Below are 23,242 nucleotides of genomic sequence, written 5' to 3'. Positions count from 1 at the left end.
CAAAAGGCAGGCAGTGGGCGTAGGAGGAAAGCGGGGGAAGGGGAAGGAGCCTGGGTAATCCAGTGTCGATTAAGCTTCCGGAATAATCAGAAGCTGCCTGGGGTTTGAGGTGATGTGGCCTTATCTGAGAAAGAAAAAAAAAGAGGGCTATATGCCCCTAGCTGCCGGGCCTTACCTGTGGATGCTGTGAAATAACAGTTCTTACCAAACAAAGACACTCAGGTGACCTGAGAAAGAACCCTGCAAGGTAAAATGCAAAAAGGTTCACCTGTCCAATAAAGAAAAAATAGATTTAAAAATAAAAAGTAAAAACAGGCATTTTCAGAACTGCTTAAGCAACCACTCTGATTATTCCAGACACAATTGTAATGTGCTGGGATGAACATGATATATTTTAGTTCCTGTGGAAGCTGTATTTCAGGCTGATGTGGAGTCTGTTGCCATAACTGTCATGTAATCCATTAGGGCCCCTGAGTAAGGGCAGCCATTAATCAGGCACGAGATCAGCCCCATAGCCTCACATGCGCGTGGCTCTGAGGGGCTCTGACCTGACATCATTTAAGGAGATGCTCATGGAGACCATAAACATGATTCGATTCCCATTATCTGCATGCTGCATATTTGTTACCATTATTCTTTGAAGACTCCAAATTGGATATTAAAAATTTATGATATATATAAAGGTTTGCATGGAGTGAAAAAATAGCTGCAGCAAATAAGTCCATCTCATCCATCAGAGGTGTGTGAGCTGTCAGAGGAGCCTGAAGACGTATGGGGAAAGCCTGTTAGTTTGCCAGTTAAGGAGGATGGAGAATTAGGAGGGCCTTCTCTGGGCAAACAGCTTCTACAGCCTACATGCTAAATGGGAATTTAAATACATTTGGTTAAAAGAACAAAGTAAAACAGCACCACTGCAGAAATCCCCATAGCCAATCTTCAACAAGCAGATGAAAGGAAGGGCAAGGCATCCTGATGCAGAGATGAGTAGTAATGTGAATAGAGCAGATGCCTAGGTTCAGAGATGGATATTTCTGGTTTAGTTGCGTATCTCCAGAGCAGGGAGCCTGATGCCAGGTGGGGGCCCTCTGTCCAGGAGAAAGCCCTCTATTCAAGCTGCATGCACATATAATTTTGTCTGAGAATCATGCAACTCTCTGCAATCTGTTCAGTGAGTTGAATATTTGCATAGAAACAGCTCATATTTAAGGGGTATCCATTCATAGAGGTAGGCAGTTCTGAGTAGAGAAAAACCAAACACTCTAGGCCTTGGCCTCTGGAAGAGTGTAGGCTAATGAATCCATTCAACATATATTTGCAGGATTGCTTGTTATATAAGAGACTTCATATATAATGTATGGTCATTGCCCTCAAGGAGTTTCCAGTCTGATAGAGGAGATAAGACATGGATGGTAAACAAGGAGTCTCAGATGGACCTGGGACTGTAGGAGAAGGTGAGATATCAGAAACAGGGAACAAGGTGCCCAGTTGTTTAATCGGGGAATGGACTTTTGAGGATGAGAATTTGTTGGGCAAACACCAGAGGATCAGTCTAGCAGGGAGGTGGAGGAGAGAAACATGTGGGGCAAAAAAGTGATTGGCCAGAGTCCAAATTGAGTGCAAGATCTTCCGTGAGGCCAAGACCCTGCTGTCTAACGAAGTAGGAGGAACAGGTGTTGGGCAGAAGAGCACCGAATAGTCAGTGAAGGTCTAGGTATGAGGCAGGTGTGATCAGATAGCTCCAGCAGAGCCCTGCGGAGACTCAGGAGGTATGGAGAAGACTCCTGAGGTTCAGAGGCAGAACACCCAACCAGTAGGGACCGGGGTGCAAGGCTGAATATCCAGTGAATAGTGTTAAAGGATAGAAACCCATTCATTTATTCATTTGCTCACTCAGTCATTTATGGAACCCTTATAATATGCCAGGCATTTATAATATGCCAGGATCTGGACATTTGAAGCTGGACAGAACACAGTTTCCACACTCAAGGACCTCACTGATTAGTGGGAGAGGCAGACACACACATGGTCATAATGCAATGCAATAAATCAGTGTGGAATGGAAATACATACAGGGACAGGGGGTGCAGAGCTTAGGTGAGGACCAGGAGGAAGAGTCACTGATGGCTTCCTGAAGGAGCTGCTTCTGAATGAAGGCTTAAAGGACACACAAGAATCTGCCAGCAGAAGTGGGAAGGAGAGATGGAATCTAGTTCCAACAGAGACAATGGGGGTAAAGGACAGGAGACCCAGTTGAAGGGCACTGGGGATTCCGGCCTGAAGAGTTGGGCCACTGAGATGAGCACAACAGTGCAGTAACTCCAGGGGATGCAGGGGGCTACTCTGAAGACCTCCCTATCTTGTTCCTGCCAGAGGCAGGAGTGGCTGTACAGAGGTCCCAGGTGTCTGTCCACTGCAGGACAAAGAAACGGTACTGACCTTTAGGTCAAGTTCACAAAGACATTCACAGCACACCGAAAGGCAGTGTGTGATAGCTGCTGTTTATTCCTGAGCTTCCTCAAGAGAATGTGTGGACGCATTTGAGAACAGAAGGCTAAACCAGAAATGAGATTTCAGAAAATAAAATTCAATGCGTTTTCAGAGCAGTGTCCCCATGCTTTTACCTTGAGTTTTGAAAAGAAATTCTATTACTTCTGGTTCCAACAGTTAGTTATAAAATGTAAAATCAGTGTCCCCTTTTTTCTCCTCTACAATTCTTCAACTATACACTTATTCTCACAACTTTGAGTTGTGCTGTTTTTGGTGTTCTTAAGTCCAGTAACAATGCCACATGTGTGAGCTGACGTGTGCTGCCTCTGCTGCAGCATAGGAGGGCTAAGCCTGGAAGCTGCGCTCTCCCTGGCTCTGATTCCAGGCAGAACCTTTGCTTGTTTTCAAAAGAAATCCTGAGATCACAATGACACAGAAGTGTAAACTCCCATTCATCACAGGGAGGTATTAACTCTGAAGCCTAATTATCTTTCCACTTAAATGGCAATAATGCTAACCTTTTCATGGAGTCAGAAACATCACACTTCTTTGGGGTAGGCAAGTGCAGCTATTTCTAGAATGTTCCACCTTTTCTAAAGGCATTCTCCAGAGGAGAAATATTGACGAGCTTGCTCCAACACGCACATGGCACCAAGACTTTGGCCCAGAGGAAGCAGTGAATTCTTTGAAGAACTAAAGTTTGCCGTATTGTAAGAATCAAAATAAGAGAAGTGAATTTGTGCTGGTTCAGAGGGAAAGAAAAGTGAATAAAAAGTTTAAGCCAGAGGTTTTTGAAGTAGAGACGCAATTAGTGTAAATATCTCATTATCATCTAATATTTCTCTAAATGCTAGGCACAACATGAAAATGGATACACAACTGTCAGCAAAACAGGGACATCTGCTTGCAGTTTAACTGCAAGATTTTTGTTTTTGTTATGGCAAAAAAAAATGAAGTTTTCTTAGAATAATAGGTCAAAAATGCACCTTTGTTCTGACAATCACATTTGTAGTAAAATGCAAAAAATAGTCTCCCATTGGCTTTTCCCTGTAGTTGGCATAAATATTCAGCACATTAGTCAGAATGAAACTGTTGAAAGTAAGGCACAAGGAGAGAATTAGTTCATCATGAAGTGCCTTGATGTGCCTTCTTTCAGAACTTGTCACTCTGGAAAAAAGTCAGACGTGAACACAATTCTTCTGGCCCCAGTGGATATCTAGAGCCAACAGTGGGGTGGTCCACTCTCGACAGGCAATTAGAGAATGCATTGTCTTCTGAGGATTTAAGAACAATAATAAAACCAGCTAAAAGTTGGTCTGCTTTATGTTATTACCATAAGCCAGTGATTCTGAACAATTTTAGTGTTCATATACTCCTCCCTGAGGGGGTTGTCGATGTCCTATGTCCACCCTGCTTGTTACGGCATTGTCTGGCACTCCAAGTGGGGGCATATGTAGAATAAGCCTCTGACTTTAATATATTCTGAACTGATTCTCTATGTAGGGTAAGGAAGGTCTTACAGATTTTGTCTAACATTGCCACCAAGTTCTGTGAATGATCAAGCTCATTCTTGCAGGTCACTTACTGGGCATCAGGCATTGGCTGGGCTGAAGATATAGTGGTGGGAGACCAGACATTGTTCTTGCCTTTAGGAAGCTTGCAGGCTAGTGGGGGAGACAAAAATCACACCAGTGATTCCAAGGTTGCAACCATATTGAGTCTAAGAAAGGCCACAGTGAAGATACTTGCCTTGGACAGAGAGGTTTGGAAAGCCTTTTTGATGAAGTGGTTCTTCCAAGATCATTAGTCATTCCAGAAACTAAGAAACAAGCAAACAAATAATGATAATTTTTGCGCACAAGCAACTAATTGTGTAATCTCTTAAATCTTTTTTCTTTTTTTGAGACAGGGTCTTGTTCTGTTGCCCATGCTGGAGTGCAGTGGCGTGATCATAGCTTACTGTAACCTTGAATTGCTGGGCTCAAGCAATCCTCCTCCCTCAGCCTCCCGAGTAACTGTGACTACAGGTGCATGCCACCACACCTGGCTAATATTTTTGGTTTTATTTTGGTAGAGACACGGTCTCCCTATGTTGCCCAGGGTTTTTTGAATATTTAGGGTAAGATGTACCACAGGTACTACCTCCTAGAGGTTAAGTGTTCTTATCCAAAATGCTGGGGACCAGAACTGTTTGGGATTTTGGAATGTTTGCGTTGTATATACTTACTGGTTGAGCATCCTAAATCTGAAAATTCAAAACATGAAGTGCTCCAATGAACATTTCCTTTGAGCATCATGTTGGCATTCAAAAAGCTTTGTGTTTTGGGGCATGTTGGATTTCAGATTTTTGAATCTGGATTGTTCGACCTGCATATACCCCCCTCATAGCTCAGTGGTTCACTCCAGTGGGCCTGGGACCTGGTTAGAGAACATTCTGGCAGCTATGCCAAGGGCCTCCCCTTAATAGCTGTAGGCACTCAGATCAGCAGTTCTCGCCCTTCCTTGGTTCATTACAATCACCTGAGAGCTTTCTATAAAAAAACCCACCTGTGTCCAGGCCTCAATTAAAGCAGAGTCTTAGAAAGAGAAGGGGGTAAGACACCAGTATAATAAGCCAAAGAAAAAAAACCACCCCAAAGGATTCTAATATGCAGCTGGGGTAGAGAATTCCTGCCTTAGATGAATGCACTGAATTCCACTTATTCCTGTCATAGTAAGTTAAAATTGCATATTAAAAACTTCACAATGCAAAGAGGATTACAGAGGTGAGAAGTGTGCATGAGTTCTTATGTTTACACACAAATACACGTGAAGGTGATGGTTCCAGAACTTCTTGCACTTTGTGTGCTTTTCACTTTTGTGGCATGTGGGGGAAACACAGCAAATGGCTGAAGGATGGAATTTCTTGAACTCTGGAGTCAGGGTGGGTGTTAGAGGGCAGGCCATTCCCAGAGCCATGGAGGTTTGGTGCAGAGGTGAATATAGTGGTTCAATACAGAAGCAAGTTTTTGGCCTTCTCTCTCTACATCCTAATCTCTCCAATCCCCCTCTCCTTTCTCTTCCACTGCTGCTTTATTTAACCTCATAAATTATGCAGCTTTAGATAAAGTCTATAGCCCCTTTGAGAAAGCACATTCAAATCTTAGATAAAGGGATTTTTTTTGTCCTTTAAACACACAAAAAACATTGTGTGCACCTTACATGTAAGTGAAATGAATGTATTTTTGCCACTAATGTTGAAAATATCCCTAGGCATCTGGTGTGTATGAATGTGTATACATAGTACATGCATAATAAACACATTCCACCTTATGAATATTTATATACAAGATACATATATATTGAATATAGACATACATATGTAAATAGTAGCCCTTGAAAACTATATGCAAAGTGTGTTTCCAAGCATATGTATCATAGTGCATCAGGAATATAATAAAGCTACTACCAAGCTTAGCATATTTTGAGGTGGCATTTTCTACAGAGTTGTTTATGGTAGGGTCTACTTACTATCCACGTATGGGTTTTTTCCGTCACTTAAATGTTTGTTAAATATCAACTAAAAGTAAGGCACTGGACATGGCAGAGTAAGAAAGATGAAATTGATGTGGTCTCTGCCTTTAAGAGACCTGTACCTCATAGAGTGGCTTAACATTTTGTTACAAAGAATCTAATATTGTCACTGCCTATCGGCATCTTCCTGTTTTCTTACAACTGCCTTTCCTTTATATCCGCCACTGCTACCTTTGCCAGTTGGGATTTAAAGTGTGACCCATTTGAGCTATATTAACTTAAACTCTGGCATAGCTGCAAAGTTGTTCTGATGCAGTAAGAAGAAACATCGTTTGTCTCAGCGCCTTGATAGACACTGGACATGGACAACAGTTACAGTTTTTTCTCTGTCACATATAGCCAATCCTTTAACTTCATTTTTATTTTAGTCTGATTTAGTAGGAATAAAAAGTTAAAAAGGCACCAAGCCCCAGGGATGTTGATAAATCTCAAAACTGAACCAAAACAGAGCAATCTCTTTTTCCCACAAACTTCTCATAGCCTAAATATTACTGACCATGACATTGCACTTCCATCTTGTTCCCTCCTTGGGCTAGGTAGCAGAAGCTTTATTAAACACAAGCAATACATTCCAAAATGCACAAAATAAGGATCTCTTTCTAAAATGACAAGCTCCAGTATAGCCAGGGAGCCCTGAGTGACACTCATCAGGGCAGATTTTGCTCCATTAAAGGAGAAACAACACATAAGCGTTGTCATCTCTGCCACAGTACTCTGTGGCTCATTGTTTTCTGCCCCCTCAATCCATACATAACAACAGGTAGTTCTCAGCTGTTCCCTTGGTGCCAGACATACATTTTATCTAAAGAGACAGCAGACAGAACTACCTGCTGCTTCCTGTGCGGCTCTCCTTGTGTTTCTCTCCTTTTTCCTACTTTGCTGGGGCTTTTAAAAATCAGCTGGCAGGGAGCCAGGAGCTCATCATTTTAATGCAGTGTAAAATGGAATATGCATAATTATATGCAAGCCATATGTGAGGGAGACAGCTCAGCTGTGAATTTCAGGAGGCCAGGAAAGAGAGAGCAGTTAGGGCTAAGATGAGATGAGAGCAGAGCGGAGTGCAAGTGTCACCCAAATGAGCGGTTTAATGAGTGTGCTGCAGACACGCCCCCTTTCACCTACCTCTCCCTTCTCTCCAACTCCAAACCAGAAACCGGTGGAGATTAGAAAGAAGACTGTATGCAAGCGGTATTGCTAATGGGTTCTGTTAATGTCTCCATTTAAACTTCAGTTTTCTTAATTAACAGCGTAGATCAAAATAACCAGTAACTTTTAATGCAGCTTTTAAATTAAATCTATTTTTTTACTGCATTTGATTGAAGAATTATGGTTCTTACTAGATCATCGCTCCTTTTAGATCTTTATTTAAAAATGGAGGGGAATCAGTTTATCTCTAATAGTATTACAATGCAAAATATAATTATGCAGATTGCTTTTCTTATGGCCTTGCTATTAGAATTTTTTAAAAGTGCATTATCTAGAGATTGCTTAAGCATGCCAAAAAGTTTAAACACGTATGTATGTCATATAATCCTAAATGTGCAATGAACAATATGCACTGGAAAACTATGGTGGTGGTAATTGCCAACAAAATTATTTGATCTTGGTTTGCTTGATATCGTTTTAAATATTACACCACAATGAATTTGCATGTTCAAACTAAACAATGTAAAGAAAAATAAATCCCAAATTTCGATACCTAAAAGGCGTACTGCGTATTTAAACAAACTTCTTAATATTGTTGTTATTTCTGGATTCCCGTTTGTTTAATGATCTGAGCTGTTATGCTTTTAGCTTTTTTTCTTCCATTATTTGTAAGTCCCTAAATAGGCCATTATATTTCCCTTCAGGCTAGAGATGAAGATGGACATGCTGAAAATTTTCCCCAGCAGCACTATGCTAAGGAAACTCCAAGGCTTGCCTTCAAGAATAACTGCGAACTACTTGTAAGAATAACATACTTACAACAAGTCTAGAATGTTACTTTAGCACAGTGAAAACAGTTTTTGAAAGGGTTTGTTCATGATTACATAATTTATGAAATATTATAGTTTTCTGTATAGATTTCTAAATGCTAATTCTGATATCACTGAATATTAATTATAAGATCTCAAATTGTTTGCAAATCTTTTATATCTGGTTATAGAGCTTGAATGGCCCTGTCTTTATTAGCTTGTTTTGTTTAGTAGTTTATAAGCAGCCACTTGGAGAATGGCTAGTAAAGTTAAAAATATAGAGAAAGACAGTTGATATATGTAGCTCGGGAAAAAACAACCTCACCCTCACCCCTCCTCCTACGTCCTCATTGTACACTATTTTAGGAGACAACATGGTAATATTTTGTTCTGCTAGGGAAGATAGCAGAGTTGACACGCAGTACTCCCTTTAGAATTCAAGTATTCCTCCACTCTCTTGCCAAACTTAATCGTCTCTCCTATGCAGAAGGAGTCAAAGCAGTGACAGGGTGCGGGGATGTTTACAAGTCGTGAGAGAGAGGATATCAGCTGTGACACTGAGACTCTGTTCCAATGCAGGGTTAATTTGCTGTTCATTTTAACATTTACAGCCAGACAAGATGAAAAGCAAGCAGGAATGCCTATTATATTTCTATTAAATGAATCTGTTGGGACCTAATGTTCTTGATTAGCTTTTGAAAATGAGTGCTCTGCAATGCATTTTCTGTTTACCTAAAGTAAACAGAGAATGAATTGTCATTTATTTAGAGATTCAAACAGTCCTTTTGAAAATGAAGCTTTATGAGGGATCTAGCTATATTGTCCCTAAATGTTCTTTTTTGTTCAGTTGCATTAAAGCAAAACATTTGCTCCAACTAAATGAAAACACTGAAAGAGAATGAGGATGCTCAGTTGTTACATTTTGAGGTAGTCTAATTTCTGTTTAGTTTTTTGGCCGAATATAGTACAGCTCTGCCAGGTCTCTGCATTAGGAAATCCCACATGTAACAGTCTTTGGATTTAGCTCTGATACCAACTGTTCATTAAAAACAAAGTGTCCAAAGAGCAGGAGGAGAGACAAAAATACAGTTCTTACCCATTCTAGCCTCAGTAGCTGCATGTTGACAGCAAGAACCTCCTTCCCTCTACAGTCTGCATAGCTACAGTTGCACTTCTCATTCTGTGTGTGTAGTCCCCTGACCAACAAACCCACAGGCATATTTGCTGCTTATAAATGTAATTTTTTCCTGAAAATTTAACTTACTTTATAGTTTATCTTAGGACTCTTAAACTTCCAGTACTGCTAGCATTACCTATTCTCAGGAGACCCTTTTTGTTCATTTCAGTTTTAATGTTTGTCTCTGTAACTATGACTGTTCAGCAGAAGACCACAGAGGCCATTATGCTGTGTTTTGGTATCAGAATGCTTTGGGGTAGCTTACTTCTTTTTAGAGAAATTGGTAAAAGTAACATGCCATATTTAATTTTTGTCTATTTGTTGGAAAAATGAACATGCTTGAGTCCTGGTTGTGGTCAGTTTATACTGGAGGAAGCAAAACATGTATGTGAACGTCTTTTTTAGCTATCTTTGGAGAAAATAGATGTTTTGTCATTGCTGTGCTTGAACACATTGTTGTGTTGGCAGTAGTTTTGAGCAATTTGGTACAATCTTCGTCCTTCTAGTCACTGTTAGAAATGTTTTATTTTGGTCAGTATACTTTCCTGTGATAAAAGAAAAAGGAGAATCAAAATAAAACATAAGTAAGCTTATTTCTCCAAGGAGAAATTTAATTTTTTTCAGCTGTAAGAAAAGTGATGGTGTTTGGCTGGTTATGAAGCCCTGAGAAGTTATGCCTCTATGTGAAAAAGACTTGTTCATTCATAAGAGAGAAATAGGAAATCCTTGGAGTTTTCTTAGTGCAGCTTAGAGCAGATTTTTAAAGAATCTGTCAGAGAAGATTGCAAGCTCCACTCCAAAGTGCTTTTTTAGCTGAAGGGTGGTTCTACCATGTTCTTGCATGGATTGCTGCAAGAGCAATAGCCAGTTTAGAAAGCGTGGGAGCTCTGGGAGGAGAAAGTATTGAGGGCACAGGGTGCTTCCAGGTCCCCAGAATCAGGAGCATGTGGCCGGATGACTAGTCCTCTGCGCCACAGGCACTGACAGAAAGCGCCCTGGCCAGGTAGACGGGACATTGTCTTGACTTTATTACTGACTCTCTATAATGTCTCTGCCTGCTCCCCGCCCCCACATGCCTGCTTCTTGGAAGAGGGAGGAATATTAAGTAACTTAAACAAAAGCAAAGCAAAATCGATGCCTGGAATACACAAGTATGTGTAATCAGAAGGCACTGACAAAGAAAGCATTGGCTGATAGAAAAATCTGCTATGCAACTGTAGATTTCCTGCAGGGTATTGATTTTTCCATTTAAATCCCAAACTGTGATATGTGCCTTCACACTTAATGTACAACACAGATGACTAGATATTTAGCTTTGTGGCCAAGATCCTTTAGTTGGTAATTGTGTAGCAGTTTCCTTATGCTTTTTATTAATTTTGAAAATGAAAGGCTGTCAAGATGAGTGACATGAGATAAAATGAGTACTATTTGATATGTCACAATTCAGTGTGGCCCCACCTACCTCTTCATAGATAGGCATACACATTTGCACCCATGCACGCACATGTGCACACACACGGGCATTTTGCTGGCTTATCTAAGTTTATGACTAAAGAAGACGGCTTTCAATAAAAGAAAATGTAGGAAATTTACATCATGTTAACACTATAGCAACCTGGTTTACAAGAGCCCAGAAAAGGGAACATTTAGAGCCAACCATGGGTGAGACTAGCCCTTGCCCCAAATTCCAACTCCATTCTTGGTCCCTTCATCATTACCTCCCGTTTCTTCTGGGACTGGAAGGCTTTCCTAAATTCAAATGCTTTTATCTCTGGTGAGAGGCGTGTTCAGAGCTAGAATGAGGAGGACCATAAGCATGTTATGAGCTCGCTCTTTCTCCTCAGCCATGACTTTCTCAGTTTTTGAAAGCCTACTGAGAGTAAGACCTTGCAGAAATATAGCATAAGCTGGGTCATTGGAGGGGAAAGACCTGTAGTGAGAAGAGGAGGAACGTTGAGAGGGTTTTGAGAAGGAATGGAAGACTTCCTAGCCTTCTCTCCAAGTTTTCATAAGACCAATCCAGAGAACATCCCTGTGTTCAGGAAGAAGGTCAAAATATAACCAAAGAATAACAGCAACCAATGGAGTATTATTTGGTTGGAAAAAAGCCAGGCTTAGGAAGTTTGCAAGGGGAACTAAGAGAAAGGAAACTCAGGGGGGTAAAATCAGCCTGTCTCCCTCAGTTCCAGATTCCTGAGTCATCACCTAGACAACGTCTGAATCCCTTTGGCTTTTCCTCAGGCTGTTAGGGGTGAGGGTTTTGCAAAGGGAAAAGGAGGGAGTTTACAGCTAGGAGGTGAAATAAAAATAGCAGCAGGGAAGAATTCTTCCTGGTCACTTACAGTGCCATTGTAGGGAGAATATGAAACTATTTTAGTTTTGTGGCTGTGTGATCAGAAATGATGAGAAGAAGAGATGCTTATGCTGTCTTTCTGTGGGCTGATTTTTCCATCTCATTTCCTTGTGGACCTAGACAGGTGGATTATAAGAGTTGCATGCAGTCCTTAGGCAGTAGAAATACCCAAAGCTAATCCAGTGTTCAATAAACATGACATTATTGAGCACCTTCTATGTACAAGGCATTGCAAGCAGGGACACAACATAGAAAATGACACAGCCCCTTTCCAGAAGGAGCATGTAATTCAGTAGGAGAAATAAGGCGCATATGGTATCATTGTCAGAAAAAATGTGAGCTCTCAGGTCTTGCCCCAGGTAGACCCTGTCATCCTGGTGGTACAGCTAAGGATCATAGGCACAAAGGTGTAACATTTATTGTAACATATCTGATATCACATCACACCTTGGATTCCCGTTGCACTCCTTTGGACCTCTCTGGGCTTCAGATCTTTTGTAAAATGTGATAATAAAAGGAAATAACCTCAGAACATATCGTCAGGATAGAAAATGATGATGTATTTAAAGAGCCAAGCACATAGTAAGCACTCGGTACATATTAGCTGCTGTTACTATCATCTTCTTATAGTCATGATTGTTATTACACAGTGAGCTGTGCCCCAAAAGAGCACTAGGAAAGTTCTTGGAGTACAGAGGAGGAAGAGATTATTTCTGTATGCAGTCATTAAAGACTTAACAAGGGAGGATACTTTTGATCCAGGCCTTACATGGGTTAGATTTGGAGAGTTGGCAGGAAGTGTAAGGGAAGGGAGTGTTCCCAACAGAGGAAAATAGCACAGGCATGAAGGTGGGAAAGTATGGGCCAGGTGCACCACACTCTGGTCAGTATCTAGACTGGCCGAGCGTAGAGTACCCGAAGGCTAAGGGGTGAACAGGCAGGCGGTCCCACCTGCAGGGGTCTCAATAACTGACACCATCCTATCAAGTCTGGATTTTAGTAATTCTCCTTCATGGGAATTCCTAGCATGTCTGTGGACTAAAAGCATTATTATGGAAAATTTCTAAGTATACAAAATTAAAGTAGTGGGAGTCATATAATGAACCCCATATATCTTTTACCTAGCTTCAACAATTATCAACTCAGGACTAATCATGCTTCATTTTCCTTTCCCACACCCCCTCCCCCTCCCCACCTTTTTTTTTTTTTTTTTTCTTTGCTGTACTATTCTGAAGTATATGTGCTTTTGTGAGGGACACATTTGGTTTTTTGGTGTTTTGGAGTTTTTTTTGGTAAAATCTTCAGGATCCCTCTTCTCTGGCTAAAAAGAATCCATTGATACTGATTAAATTTGGAATTGGAGCTTTGGGACAACACATACATAAAACAAATGACCCTTGGTTACATATTGTGCTTTTCTTTCCCTGCTCAATACAACTTGGTAAAGCTAGGCCAATCACACCCAGTTTTAAAAGCTTTTAAGGTGCCAGTGATGACTTTAACTTTCTTTACTCTCAGGCTCCTGGTTCCAAGTGTATTTATTTGAAAATAAGATCGGATGTCTTTGTAACCCAGCCCAACTCACCAGTACATGTTAGCCTCTCACAGTAGTGAGGGGAAATTTTGGATGGCTGCCATATATTAGCCATTGCTAGAACTTTTCTGCTAGATCATGAAGCTATAACATGAACCCCTGAAAGGTGATAGAAACTGCCCCATTTCATTGAAACTTAGTAGGCGTCTCAGAATAGGTGCAATTGACCAAAGACCTCCCCTTAATGCTGTTGGTCTAATGAAAGCCAGTTTTATGCCCCAGCTCAACATGAATTTACATACTATTGCTTTGATGTTACAGCAGAGCAGCACAGGCACTAAAAATTAAAATCATGATGACACACTAGAACTCACATCACATCAAAGAAAACATGTATGTATGATGTATGCATACATTGTATACTGTGTACCAGTTTACTGCAATAGTTACTGCAATAGCTCTACAGGTGTAAAATGACCAGAAAATCCCAGGGACTGGCTGCTGTCTAGAGAAACTTGGCCTGTCTCACCATTTTTTTTCCCCCAGCTATATTCCAGAACCCTTTAGTCTGTGGTTATAGTTTCCTAAAGTATCTTGGAAAAATAGAACTTTCTGGAAATAAAAGTCACAATCTTAGACTAAGCAAGAGGCAGTTCTGATAGAGGTGGCATAATTATGCTCTCCAGCAAGACCATCTAGACTAATATAGGCAGAAGGGATAGATTCCACTTGAGTCATATTTCATCTGTGCATTCCTCTGTTCCCATCTGTGCTGGAGTTTCACCTTCTTCTCCAGCTGTGTCCGCTGCTTCCCTCTCACGCTTCAGCCTCTTGGCTCCCATTTCTGCCATGGTCTTGTAGTTCAGGTCCTTTCTCTTTTCCTGTATAAAGACCCTCTTGACCACAGTTGACCATCTTCCCTCCTCTCCCATGCATGCAAACCCTATTTACATCTCTTTGTAATGCCCGTATTTGAGAGAGAAGCCACACGAGGGAGGGTTAGAGTTACCCAGCTTCTGCTCTGATATAGGGGCTTTATTGTGGGAAGGAGTCTTGATTTGGCAGGTTCTCCTTTCCAGAGCATGGGGGATCTTTGCCCTTCACATTTCAGAGCCAATACATAAAAATGTCAGAGGTACAATGGTTTGGTTTTTGTGCTGGCTTCTTACTCAGTCCATCACAGTGATTCTTGGAGCCAGAAGGAGGTATGGAAGACTGTGTGTTCTCCAAGGGAAGCACTGTGGTCTGGTGGATAGGAGTGGGAGTCGCAATCCCTTCTCTGCAGATGTGCTAGCTGTGCACGCTGGGCAAGTTTCTCACCCTCCTGAGCCTCAGCATCTTCATCAGTATAATGAGGATAAATATAGCACCTGTCTACCTCATAGGGTTGTTTTGAGCAGTCAATGAGTTCATGTATATAAAGCACTTAGTATACTTAACACGTAATAAAAGCTCAACAACCAGTTGTCCTTTTTTTTTTTTTGAGATGGAGTCTCACTCTGTCTCCACGCTGGAGTGCAGTCGCATGAACTCGGCTCACTGCAATCTCCGCCTCCTGGGTTCAAGCTATTCTCCTCCCCAGCCTCCCAAGTAGCTGGGGTTACAAGTGCGCACCACCACACCCAGCTAATTTTTGTACTTTTAGTAGAGACAGAGTTTCACCATGTTGTCCAGGATGGTCTCAATCTCCTGACCTCATGACCTGCCCGCCTCAGCCTCCCAAAGTGCTGGGATTACAGGCATGAAGTAGTCTTATTATTAATAAAATGGAGCTAGAAGGATGCATTAGTTTAAACAAAATCTTGAGGCCTGTGATGGGAATACTTGTCTTTATTCTTCACCTTGAAATCTCTTCCCAATTTATTTGGATAAAAACTCAAATGTAATATTTTAATTTGGGTAAAAGAACTTCAGAGAAAGGGTTGAACATCTATCCACTTGCCTTTTTATGACCAGGGAACTAGAGATACTTGTTGGCAACATAGCAAATGTTGCTGACTTATGAAGTACTGCAATATCTGAATACCTTTTTGGAGCAGAATCTCAAATTTCCAAAAAATGGTATTGTGTTGCAGTGAAAAACTTGGACTCTTAAGCCAGATTATTTTGTCCATATGCAGAAATCTCCACCCCACCCACTGGCTGTGTAGCCTTGCCCAAATCACTGAATCTCTGTGTGTCTGCATCCTAGTGTGTGAAATGAGGACGCTAGTAGCTATCCGGCAGGGTTGGCCTGAGGTCTAAGTAACGACTACCTGTAAGATGCTTAGAACAGTATTTGGTAAACAACTGGCACTCAGTCAGTGTTGCTGTGATTATGATTATGATGATTTATATTCCAAGGTTGCTGGCTTTCCAGTACATCATAGACTACTACTTGGCCAAATTTACTAGCAACAGTGTACCTGAAAGTTTTACATATGCACATATGCATGAAAAACCCACAAAATTTTCTTTTGAACAATGAAGAGGACAAGCACAAAGATAATTCTTAGCACTAAGCTTAAAAAACAAAAAAGACTCAAAGAAAACTCTTTACATGGTCCTGGCCAGACCTCTTCATTCTGCCTAACCATTTAATAGTAAAATTTTTTATCTTAAAATATGCAACTAAGAACATGAATGCAAAGCAAAGGAAAAAGCAAATGGGTGTGCCTCTGTTACTGTGCTAAGGGAAGGAGACAAGAAATCCTCCTTTGTGAGGTACTTCCAATGAACGTGTGATGTGATCCCTTTTAAGGCCCTTTATTCTCACGGTAACTTTTCTAAGTAGATATTGCTGTTCCCATTTTAGAAGTGGGGAAATTAAAATGCAGAGATGGGATACTCCTTGCCCTGGGGGAGGGCAGGAGGCTCAGTGAGCAGGCACAGAGCTGGAGCTTGACCCACATCTCCGACCGAACGCCCATGCCTGTGCTCAGGCCAACTGCCTTCTCAGGGTAGGGGCCAGGTCTTATACATTTTTACATTCCAGGGTCAGAGAAGGAGTGCAGTCTATGGTTGTAGAGTGAAGGGATTAAGAAATTAATTCAGAAAGACTGTTTCTAGTTTCTTTGTAGTAACAATTCTTTGGTAGAATTCTGAAGCCAGAAAGAACATCTATGGGGAATGTGAGGAAGGGCAATTTATTCAGAAAGCCATGGCAATGTTTGCAGATTCCAGTGCATAATAAATTATGGGGAACAGAGCCAAGGTATGTAGTTTTTAATTTGGTAGACTTGGGACATTAACAGAATAGCTCTAGACTATAGAAAATACATTTTTCAATGTGATATAAACATTCAAGTGTCTTTTTAAAAATCTGACTGCCATAGATTTTGATGCTTTTAAAAAAATTTTTTTTAGGATCACTAGGGCCATTTAAAAGAAGCTTGAACTATTTTGGTTTGTTAGGGTTGTATTACTCAGAATGAATAGATCTATTTCTTTTGAGATTTCTGGCCATAAAGTAGCCTATGGGGGTCAGTCACATTCTCCTTCATTATTTTAATTACTAGAACTGAACAATTACCTAAAATACCAAAGAGAATTCACCTCCAGTGGCTTCAAGGAAATTATAGATCATATATCAAGCAAAACCAGGAAATCAGATAGGATATCAATTTTCAATATTAAAGTGTACCAGTAACCAGCCAGAACTAATATCAATCATATTCAGTCATGTGCTTAGTTTATGTTTAGAAGAACAAGCTAATGAAAATCTCTTGAGAGAAAAAGGAAAAGAGTATTAAAAAAAAATTAGAGGTGGAGAAGAGTGACATATGCAAGTAATATGAGAGGCAAGAAATTAGAGATGGGAGGACTGGTAAGAGGGAATTTTAAAAGAGAAGAAGAAAAATAGCAGCCCATGGTTAAGCTTCAAATGAGCAGGTTCAGGAAAACAAGATTCTTCAAAATAATGTATTTCATTGCATTTTGGCTTAAAACATCTTTCCTAATTGTATTTTTTTGTACATTTCCTACTCTTCTGGCCTCTTTCTGGAGAGCTACATGCTACCAGGAACTCTTTTGCTAGAGAACAGTATCCAATCTCTTTTAATTCCAGATGAGTCTACCCTGGCTGAGAACTTTGTGTGTCAAGAGCCTTGCCTCTCTTGTTCATTGCTGGATCCCTGAGAACCATGCTTAGCTCACACCATTTTTCATGAATTCTGAGAGGCAATTTCCCCCCTAACATTTTAATATCTCAGAAATGGCAGTCATGTATTACAATTGATGACCTGTCATTGTTTAATTGCCAGGTTTTTTTCCCTGTGGTATTAAAATAATGGCATTGTAACAACCAATGGTGATATAGATTCAATGAACCATGGAGGTGGACACTTAAGAATTATTTGTTGAATGAATGTATGCAATAACATATCTTCCTGGTTCTAGTTCAGGTAAAAATGAAATGGTTATGAGTTGGTTCTGGATTGCACGTCAGTCACTGGTGAGGTGGGTGGAGGTTGGCCTCTGGCTATCTTGGCTGAGCATTTTAATGCTGTTCACTTTTCCTTCAGTGCAGCTGATAGGACTTGTTCATTCTTGAAAGTGAAATGTTAAATCAATTAAGACATACCCCAGATAATCTGGGTTTAAAATAAGAAACTTTACTTTTACCTTAATTATCCAGAAAATTGCTTTGTGTTCTATTTTGGATTGCATATCCATCAATATTTCTCTTGAAAATTCATGTAGATACATTGGTAGATGAGCAATACTCTTTCTCTGTCTCTCTCAATAAAACAAGCTATAGATTTCATTAGGATAAAATATGTTTCTATAGATTTGGATGCCCTTATCCATCTCCACCACTGCCACCATCTCTTAGAGAGGTACCCAATCTACAGAACAGACAAAGTACATATAGGTATATTACCTATACTTTAGAATTTTATAATCCAGATTCAGTATATCAAATTGTGTAGGAAAAGTTATGCTTCAGACTTACCATGTGAAATACTCTGCTGTTTTTTGGTGTTCTGATCTCGTTTTAGTTTGGTTTCCTTTGAATGGAAAATTTAACCTGATTGTGATATTGTAGCAGGATGTGCTATATACATTTCTCTGTGTGAACAGGGAGGAAAAAAGAAACACATAAACATTTTAAGTGGCAAAACCTGAGATGGGAAAGGAGGCAATATTTGAATATTGAATATGAGCTAGGATAAGGCTTTCACATAAAAAGAATTCAGATACTAAGATACATGAAATATTTGGGGCCCTTCATTATATAGCTATTTCAGTCAGTGATGCTTTTAAGTTCCAAATTGTCTGGTAATTGTGTAGAGATACTCCCAGTGAAACACCATTTTTGGCTTAGGGAAATATTTATATACTTGCCAGCTAGCTTGAATTTTGAAAAGATGCAATATTATTGGGTAGATACACATAGAAAATACAATATATGAGGGCAGATTTATATATCCCATGTAGAAATTTGGGTATTTATACATAGGAAAAGGAAAATAAACAAAAGCATTACTGAAGCATTTATCAGTCTATGGCATTTAACTCATCTCAAACATTTATGCAGTATTTTTTCTATACTAATTTAATGTTTACATACGAATACATACAAATATATAACATGGAAAAATTAAGTTGTAATGGAATTTTTATTTTCATTTTTCCTTAGCTTTCATGCGTTTTGATTTTTCAACAATGTTCTGACTGTCATCAGATCAGCCAAGTTGAAAATTGAGCTGCATCAGTGGAGACAGCCAGTCTTGATAATTCAAACCAAAAAGACTTTTTCTCAAGGGATGTATTCTCCCTGGTTTATTTGGTCTGAGTTGTTTCTTATAGCTCTAATTTATTCTTTTGTATACAGTGCATGAAGACAGTATCTATAGAGATTTAAAGCCTTAAAAAAAAGTCTGGGTGTTTAATGTCATGGATACATCTCAAAAAGTAGAATTCACATGAGAGCGGGTGGTTATGGGGGGGGTGTGACCCACATTTTGAAGACATTTGTCTTTCAATTGACGTGTATATTTTAGGTACCTACTGTCTCCCCAGGGCTAGGCTTAAAAGTCATGTGTTGCAGTACAAACAAAGTGTGATGTAAAATGTGCATCCATCTCATAAGAAGTTTACAAATTTGGGCTAGACAAGGAGAACTAAAAAAAAAAGTTTACAAACTATGCTTATATGAACAGTGTACTTCCAGTGTATAGTAAAGTGCCAAATGGGGTGGCATGGTGATTAGACAATAGAAATACATATGAAAATATGTATGGATGCAATAAGGAAGTAAAGGCCATTTGATAGGGAAGAAATGATGGCCTGGAGTCATCAGGAATAGGCCTGCGGAGGAGATGAAGGTTGGGCTGGCCCTTGGAGGGTAGGTAGCAATGGAAGGGCATCCCAGAGAAAGAGAAGATGTGGAATCATGATGAAGGGGGTATGCATCATGCATATGGGGGCCAGTTGGGAAACTGCCTGTGCTAGCATCATTTTGTGAATGGCGAGAATAAAATTAATTTGGTAGGTTGTGGTCAGTTAATAAAAACAGTAACAGCTAAGCAGCTAATTTTACATTTGGTGTGTTGGCTACAGGGATCTCTGTTAGGTACCTGAGCCAGGAAGTACTATTGTGAAAGCACTGCTTTCATAGGTTGGCAGAGGGGAGCAAGGAGACTTCTAGAAGGTGGTTAGAACAGTCCAGGCACGCTGTGAGGCGGACAAAGACTTATAACAGCTGGAAAGGCAAGACAATGACTCTGCAAACAACTGTCCAAAAATGTTGGTCATCAAGTTTTTATGACCATCGTAATATAAATAACTGGCAAAGATTTCATCTCAAGCTAATTTTCCTGTAAATTTAGATTTTGGATGACAGTTTTAAGTAACTAGTTGTGTGCAGTGGGAAAAACAAGATCAAAGTAGAAGCAAGCAACTGAAGTTTAAAAATATTTGTGATCCAGAGTGATTCAGGGATCAGTATGATTTAAACTATAAAAATGCAAGAAAGATTCTTAAATGTGGATAGAGTCTCCAGTACGAGGAATGCAGTAACCCCTTCCCTCTGAAAACAGCATAGAGACCACCTAGTGCATATGTCCTGGAATCACTTCCTGGCTATGTGGGTTACTGGCTTTGTGGCCTTGGGATGGTCAGTTTTTGCATCTGTAAAACAGAAAGAATAACCTTATGTGCCATTTAAGGTTGCTGTAAAAGCTAAATGAGATAATATATGTAGTGTGGTTGTCATTTAGTAAGTGTTCAATAAAATGTAACTAATAAAGAGAAATCCTTTTGTAGTCAATTTTTAAGAGAGAGAAGGAAATATTAACAAATAAAACTCATATGAGTAGTCTGAGTCCTTGTTTTTAAAAATGAAGAATCTTATGATATACAGCTTTCAATCATATGGATTTAGCTTATTCTTTATATTTTGCACATGTACAGGACTCTAGACAGAGAACTGGTATTTATCTAATAATAATCCTAAATATATTCAAGATCTTCATCAAATAAAAAACATTTTATTTAATTTGCTGGGTTTATAAAGGTAGAACATTGGATTAACATAAGATGAGTTTTGAGAAAAAAAAGGAGGTTGCTAATCTCCCAAATTAAATTTCTTAAAATCCCACATTCCTTAATTATTCTAATTACCTGACTATTTAAAATCCTGACTTTCTTTTGAAAACAAACATAACCACCCACTTTTTGGGATCATCTTTTTTGTTCATATGGTGATAAGTTTCAGAATATGTCAGTTAGGTACTTATTGATTTGATAAATCAGTTTTCCTTTTTTCTGGCTTAGATGTCTGGAATACATTTTGGAATTTTTTCAGTTGTAAAAATGAACAAATAAACAAAAATCCACAAGAATATGGGCAAAATGTCATTTAGTCAAAACTCAAGAGCATCTCCCCTTGATTAGAGCTCCTCTTTGAAATAGTGGGCTGCCCATACACAGATTATCAAGGTCATGTTCAAGATTAAAATGAGCTGTGGGACAATAAGCTGCTTATTATGGTAAGAAAACATGCAAACAGAAATTGAGACCTAATGTCTTTCCCCTGTCCTGGCTTTTTTCTTTCTGAGCTTAATATATCTATTTTGTCTAATTTAGTTTTAGCTTTAGTTATGCTTTCTAAAATTACAATGTGTGTGAGGATTGGAATTTTTCTCTTCCAACAGGAATTAGGGTCTATGTAAAATGCCTTTCCTCCTACGGGAATGGGAAGAGCCACATACCTCCCTACATGCTGTGTCTGCTCAAGGCTGCAGCATGGGGCCTCTCACAGGGCCCGTGATGTGACTGTGCCTCCAGGATGCAGTGGCCCTGCAGCCTTGCCGCTAGGAGACTGAGTCTCACTTCATTCGTGTGTTAGCCCCTGCAAACAATGACAATACAAGGATTGCCTTTTAGATGATGAAACTAACCATGCAAAGTTATGTTTAGATTTTGAAATACAAGTTTTAAAAAAATGTGTGGTTGAATCTACTGTTTTTTAAAAAAAGGACCGCAATTCATGGGTTTACATTTTAAGTTTTCTATTGCAAGAAAGAAATGACAGGACTGTTAAGGACACTGAGGTTGGAGCTGAAGTCTGGGCATAAGGGCCTTAGAATCAGCTCTCCTTCAGTCTCAGCTGCCATTATCATCTGCTCTTAGGTTTATCCTGACCAAAGTATTACTTTCCATAAATTAAATAGAGAACTTTTTGCAAGTGCTATATACCATGATGTTTACCACAAAATCCACATCATCAATTCCATCTATCCAGTTAGCAAGCTTTTATTGGGTGCCTACTGTGTGCAGGGCACAAAATCATTTTGGATGAGCATGAAATGAACTAGATTTTTACAGATTTCAACCCCTAGTTTTTATAAGATCATTATATACTTACTTTATATTATTAAATTATGTTGTTAAATTATATAATGTGTATAAAATCATCTTAATAAAGCCTTTGACTAGACACCCAAGAAATATTGACTGTATGAATGAATGGACAAACCATACCGTTGCAGCTCTCTCTTGGCAATTTCCCACACTCAGCCCAGACTCCAAGGTCTCTCCTGTGTCTAGGGAGTTGTCAGGAATGTCTGGAATGCGGCAGCATTGGCTCAGCTGAGTTTCTCTCTGACATTACTTCTGAGTTGTGGAGTTTCTTGGGCAGAATGAATAGAAGCAGAAGCTGTGGCAGCCACCTATGGGCTCTGACAGCTCTCGGAACTACTGCAATCTCGTCCTCCCCTCATACCCCAGTGGCCCAGGTTTGTTTCCATATGAGAGTAGGGCCTGGAAAGAATTTTCTCCAATTTGTTCTCAACTCCCCGTATTTATGTGTATGTTTGAATTTAGCTACTAGAGAAGGTATCAAATATTGTAGTCAAGACGTTAGGTTTAAAAGTAAGTGTTTGTCATCTTTTTGAAAATAGATTGAATTTTAAATGAAAGAAACACTTTGGAAATTACTTTGGAAACATGACTACATTCCTGAATTTAGGTGACACATTTGCTCTAGCTGGTCTAGCAGGGCAGGCAGTGCTTCCAGAGCCTCTTCCCCCTTCTGTGTCTTTTTCTCTCTGTGTGTAATTTCCACACAGAATATCAGTGGGTCCAATATACAGTTTTCTTTGGAACCCCCATTCTGCTAAATTGACCCCATAGAATAATCATACTTCTTTTTGAAATGGAACTATATAAAGTCTTGAATTTTATTGTAGAATTTAATACCAATAATTACTTAAAATTTAATGAATTTCACTACTGACTTAATTGCTTTTGAGTAGTTCCACTTAATTTATTAAAGAGAAGCAAGGACATATTCATTTAATGAGCAGCAGAAGTCTTGCCCTCACATCTGCCTACATTCTCTTTTCAATTAATCAATTATAGTCCAATGGTGTGTAATTACACATTAAAAAAGTTATTGGATAGCTCAGCATGCCTGTCCCAGGGGGCTCATGAATACACTACTATAACACACCTGTAATGACCTGTGCTCAGATCTGCAAATTACAGTCATCGCTCTCTCTCTTTCTCTTTTTTTCCTAAATTAAGATGAGAGCAATTTCCATTAACTTTTTGAGTCACATCTAGTCCACATGACATACAGAATGGGTAAAAGAAAGACTGAAACAAAAGTAAAAACGGAAGAAAAATATTTCATCTGCAATTACAAGTAATCTGCCTTTTGAAATTAGCTTCCTCAG

General features: G+C 39.5%; 1 protein-coding gene across 1 annotated transcript in view; it reads left to right on the top strand.

Annotated features, from left to right (window-relative positions):
* SOBP (sine oculis binding protein homolog) overlaps window positions 1-23,242 on the top strand; it is a 167,064-nt gene that overhangs the window by 85,518 nt on the left and 58,304 nt on the right. The window contains 1 exon segment of the mRNA XM_032275115.1: window positions 7,911-8,006. Coding sequence (XP_032131006.1) covers window positions 7,911-8,006 — 96 coding nt within the window.

Source organism: Sapajus apella, unplaced genomic scaffold, assembly GCF_009761245.1.
Source record: "Sapajus apella isolate SASKATOON/1434 unplaced genomic scaffold, GSC_monkey_1.0 scaffold6, whole genome shotgun sequence".
In the NCBI taxonomy this organism is placed as follows: Eukaryota; Metazoa; Chordata; class Mammalia; order Primates; family Cebidae; genus Sapajus; species Sapajus apella.
The sequence above is the reverse complement of the archived record's forward strand: the minus strand, read 5'-3'. Positions and strand labels throughout refer to the sequence as shown.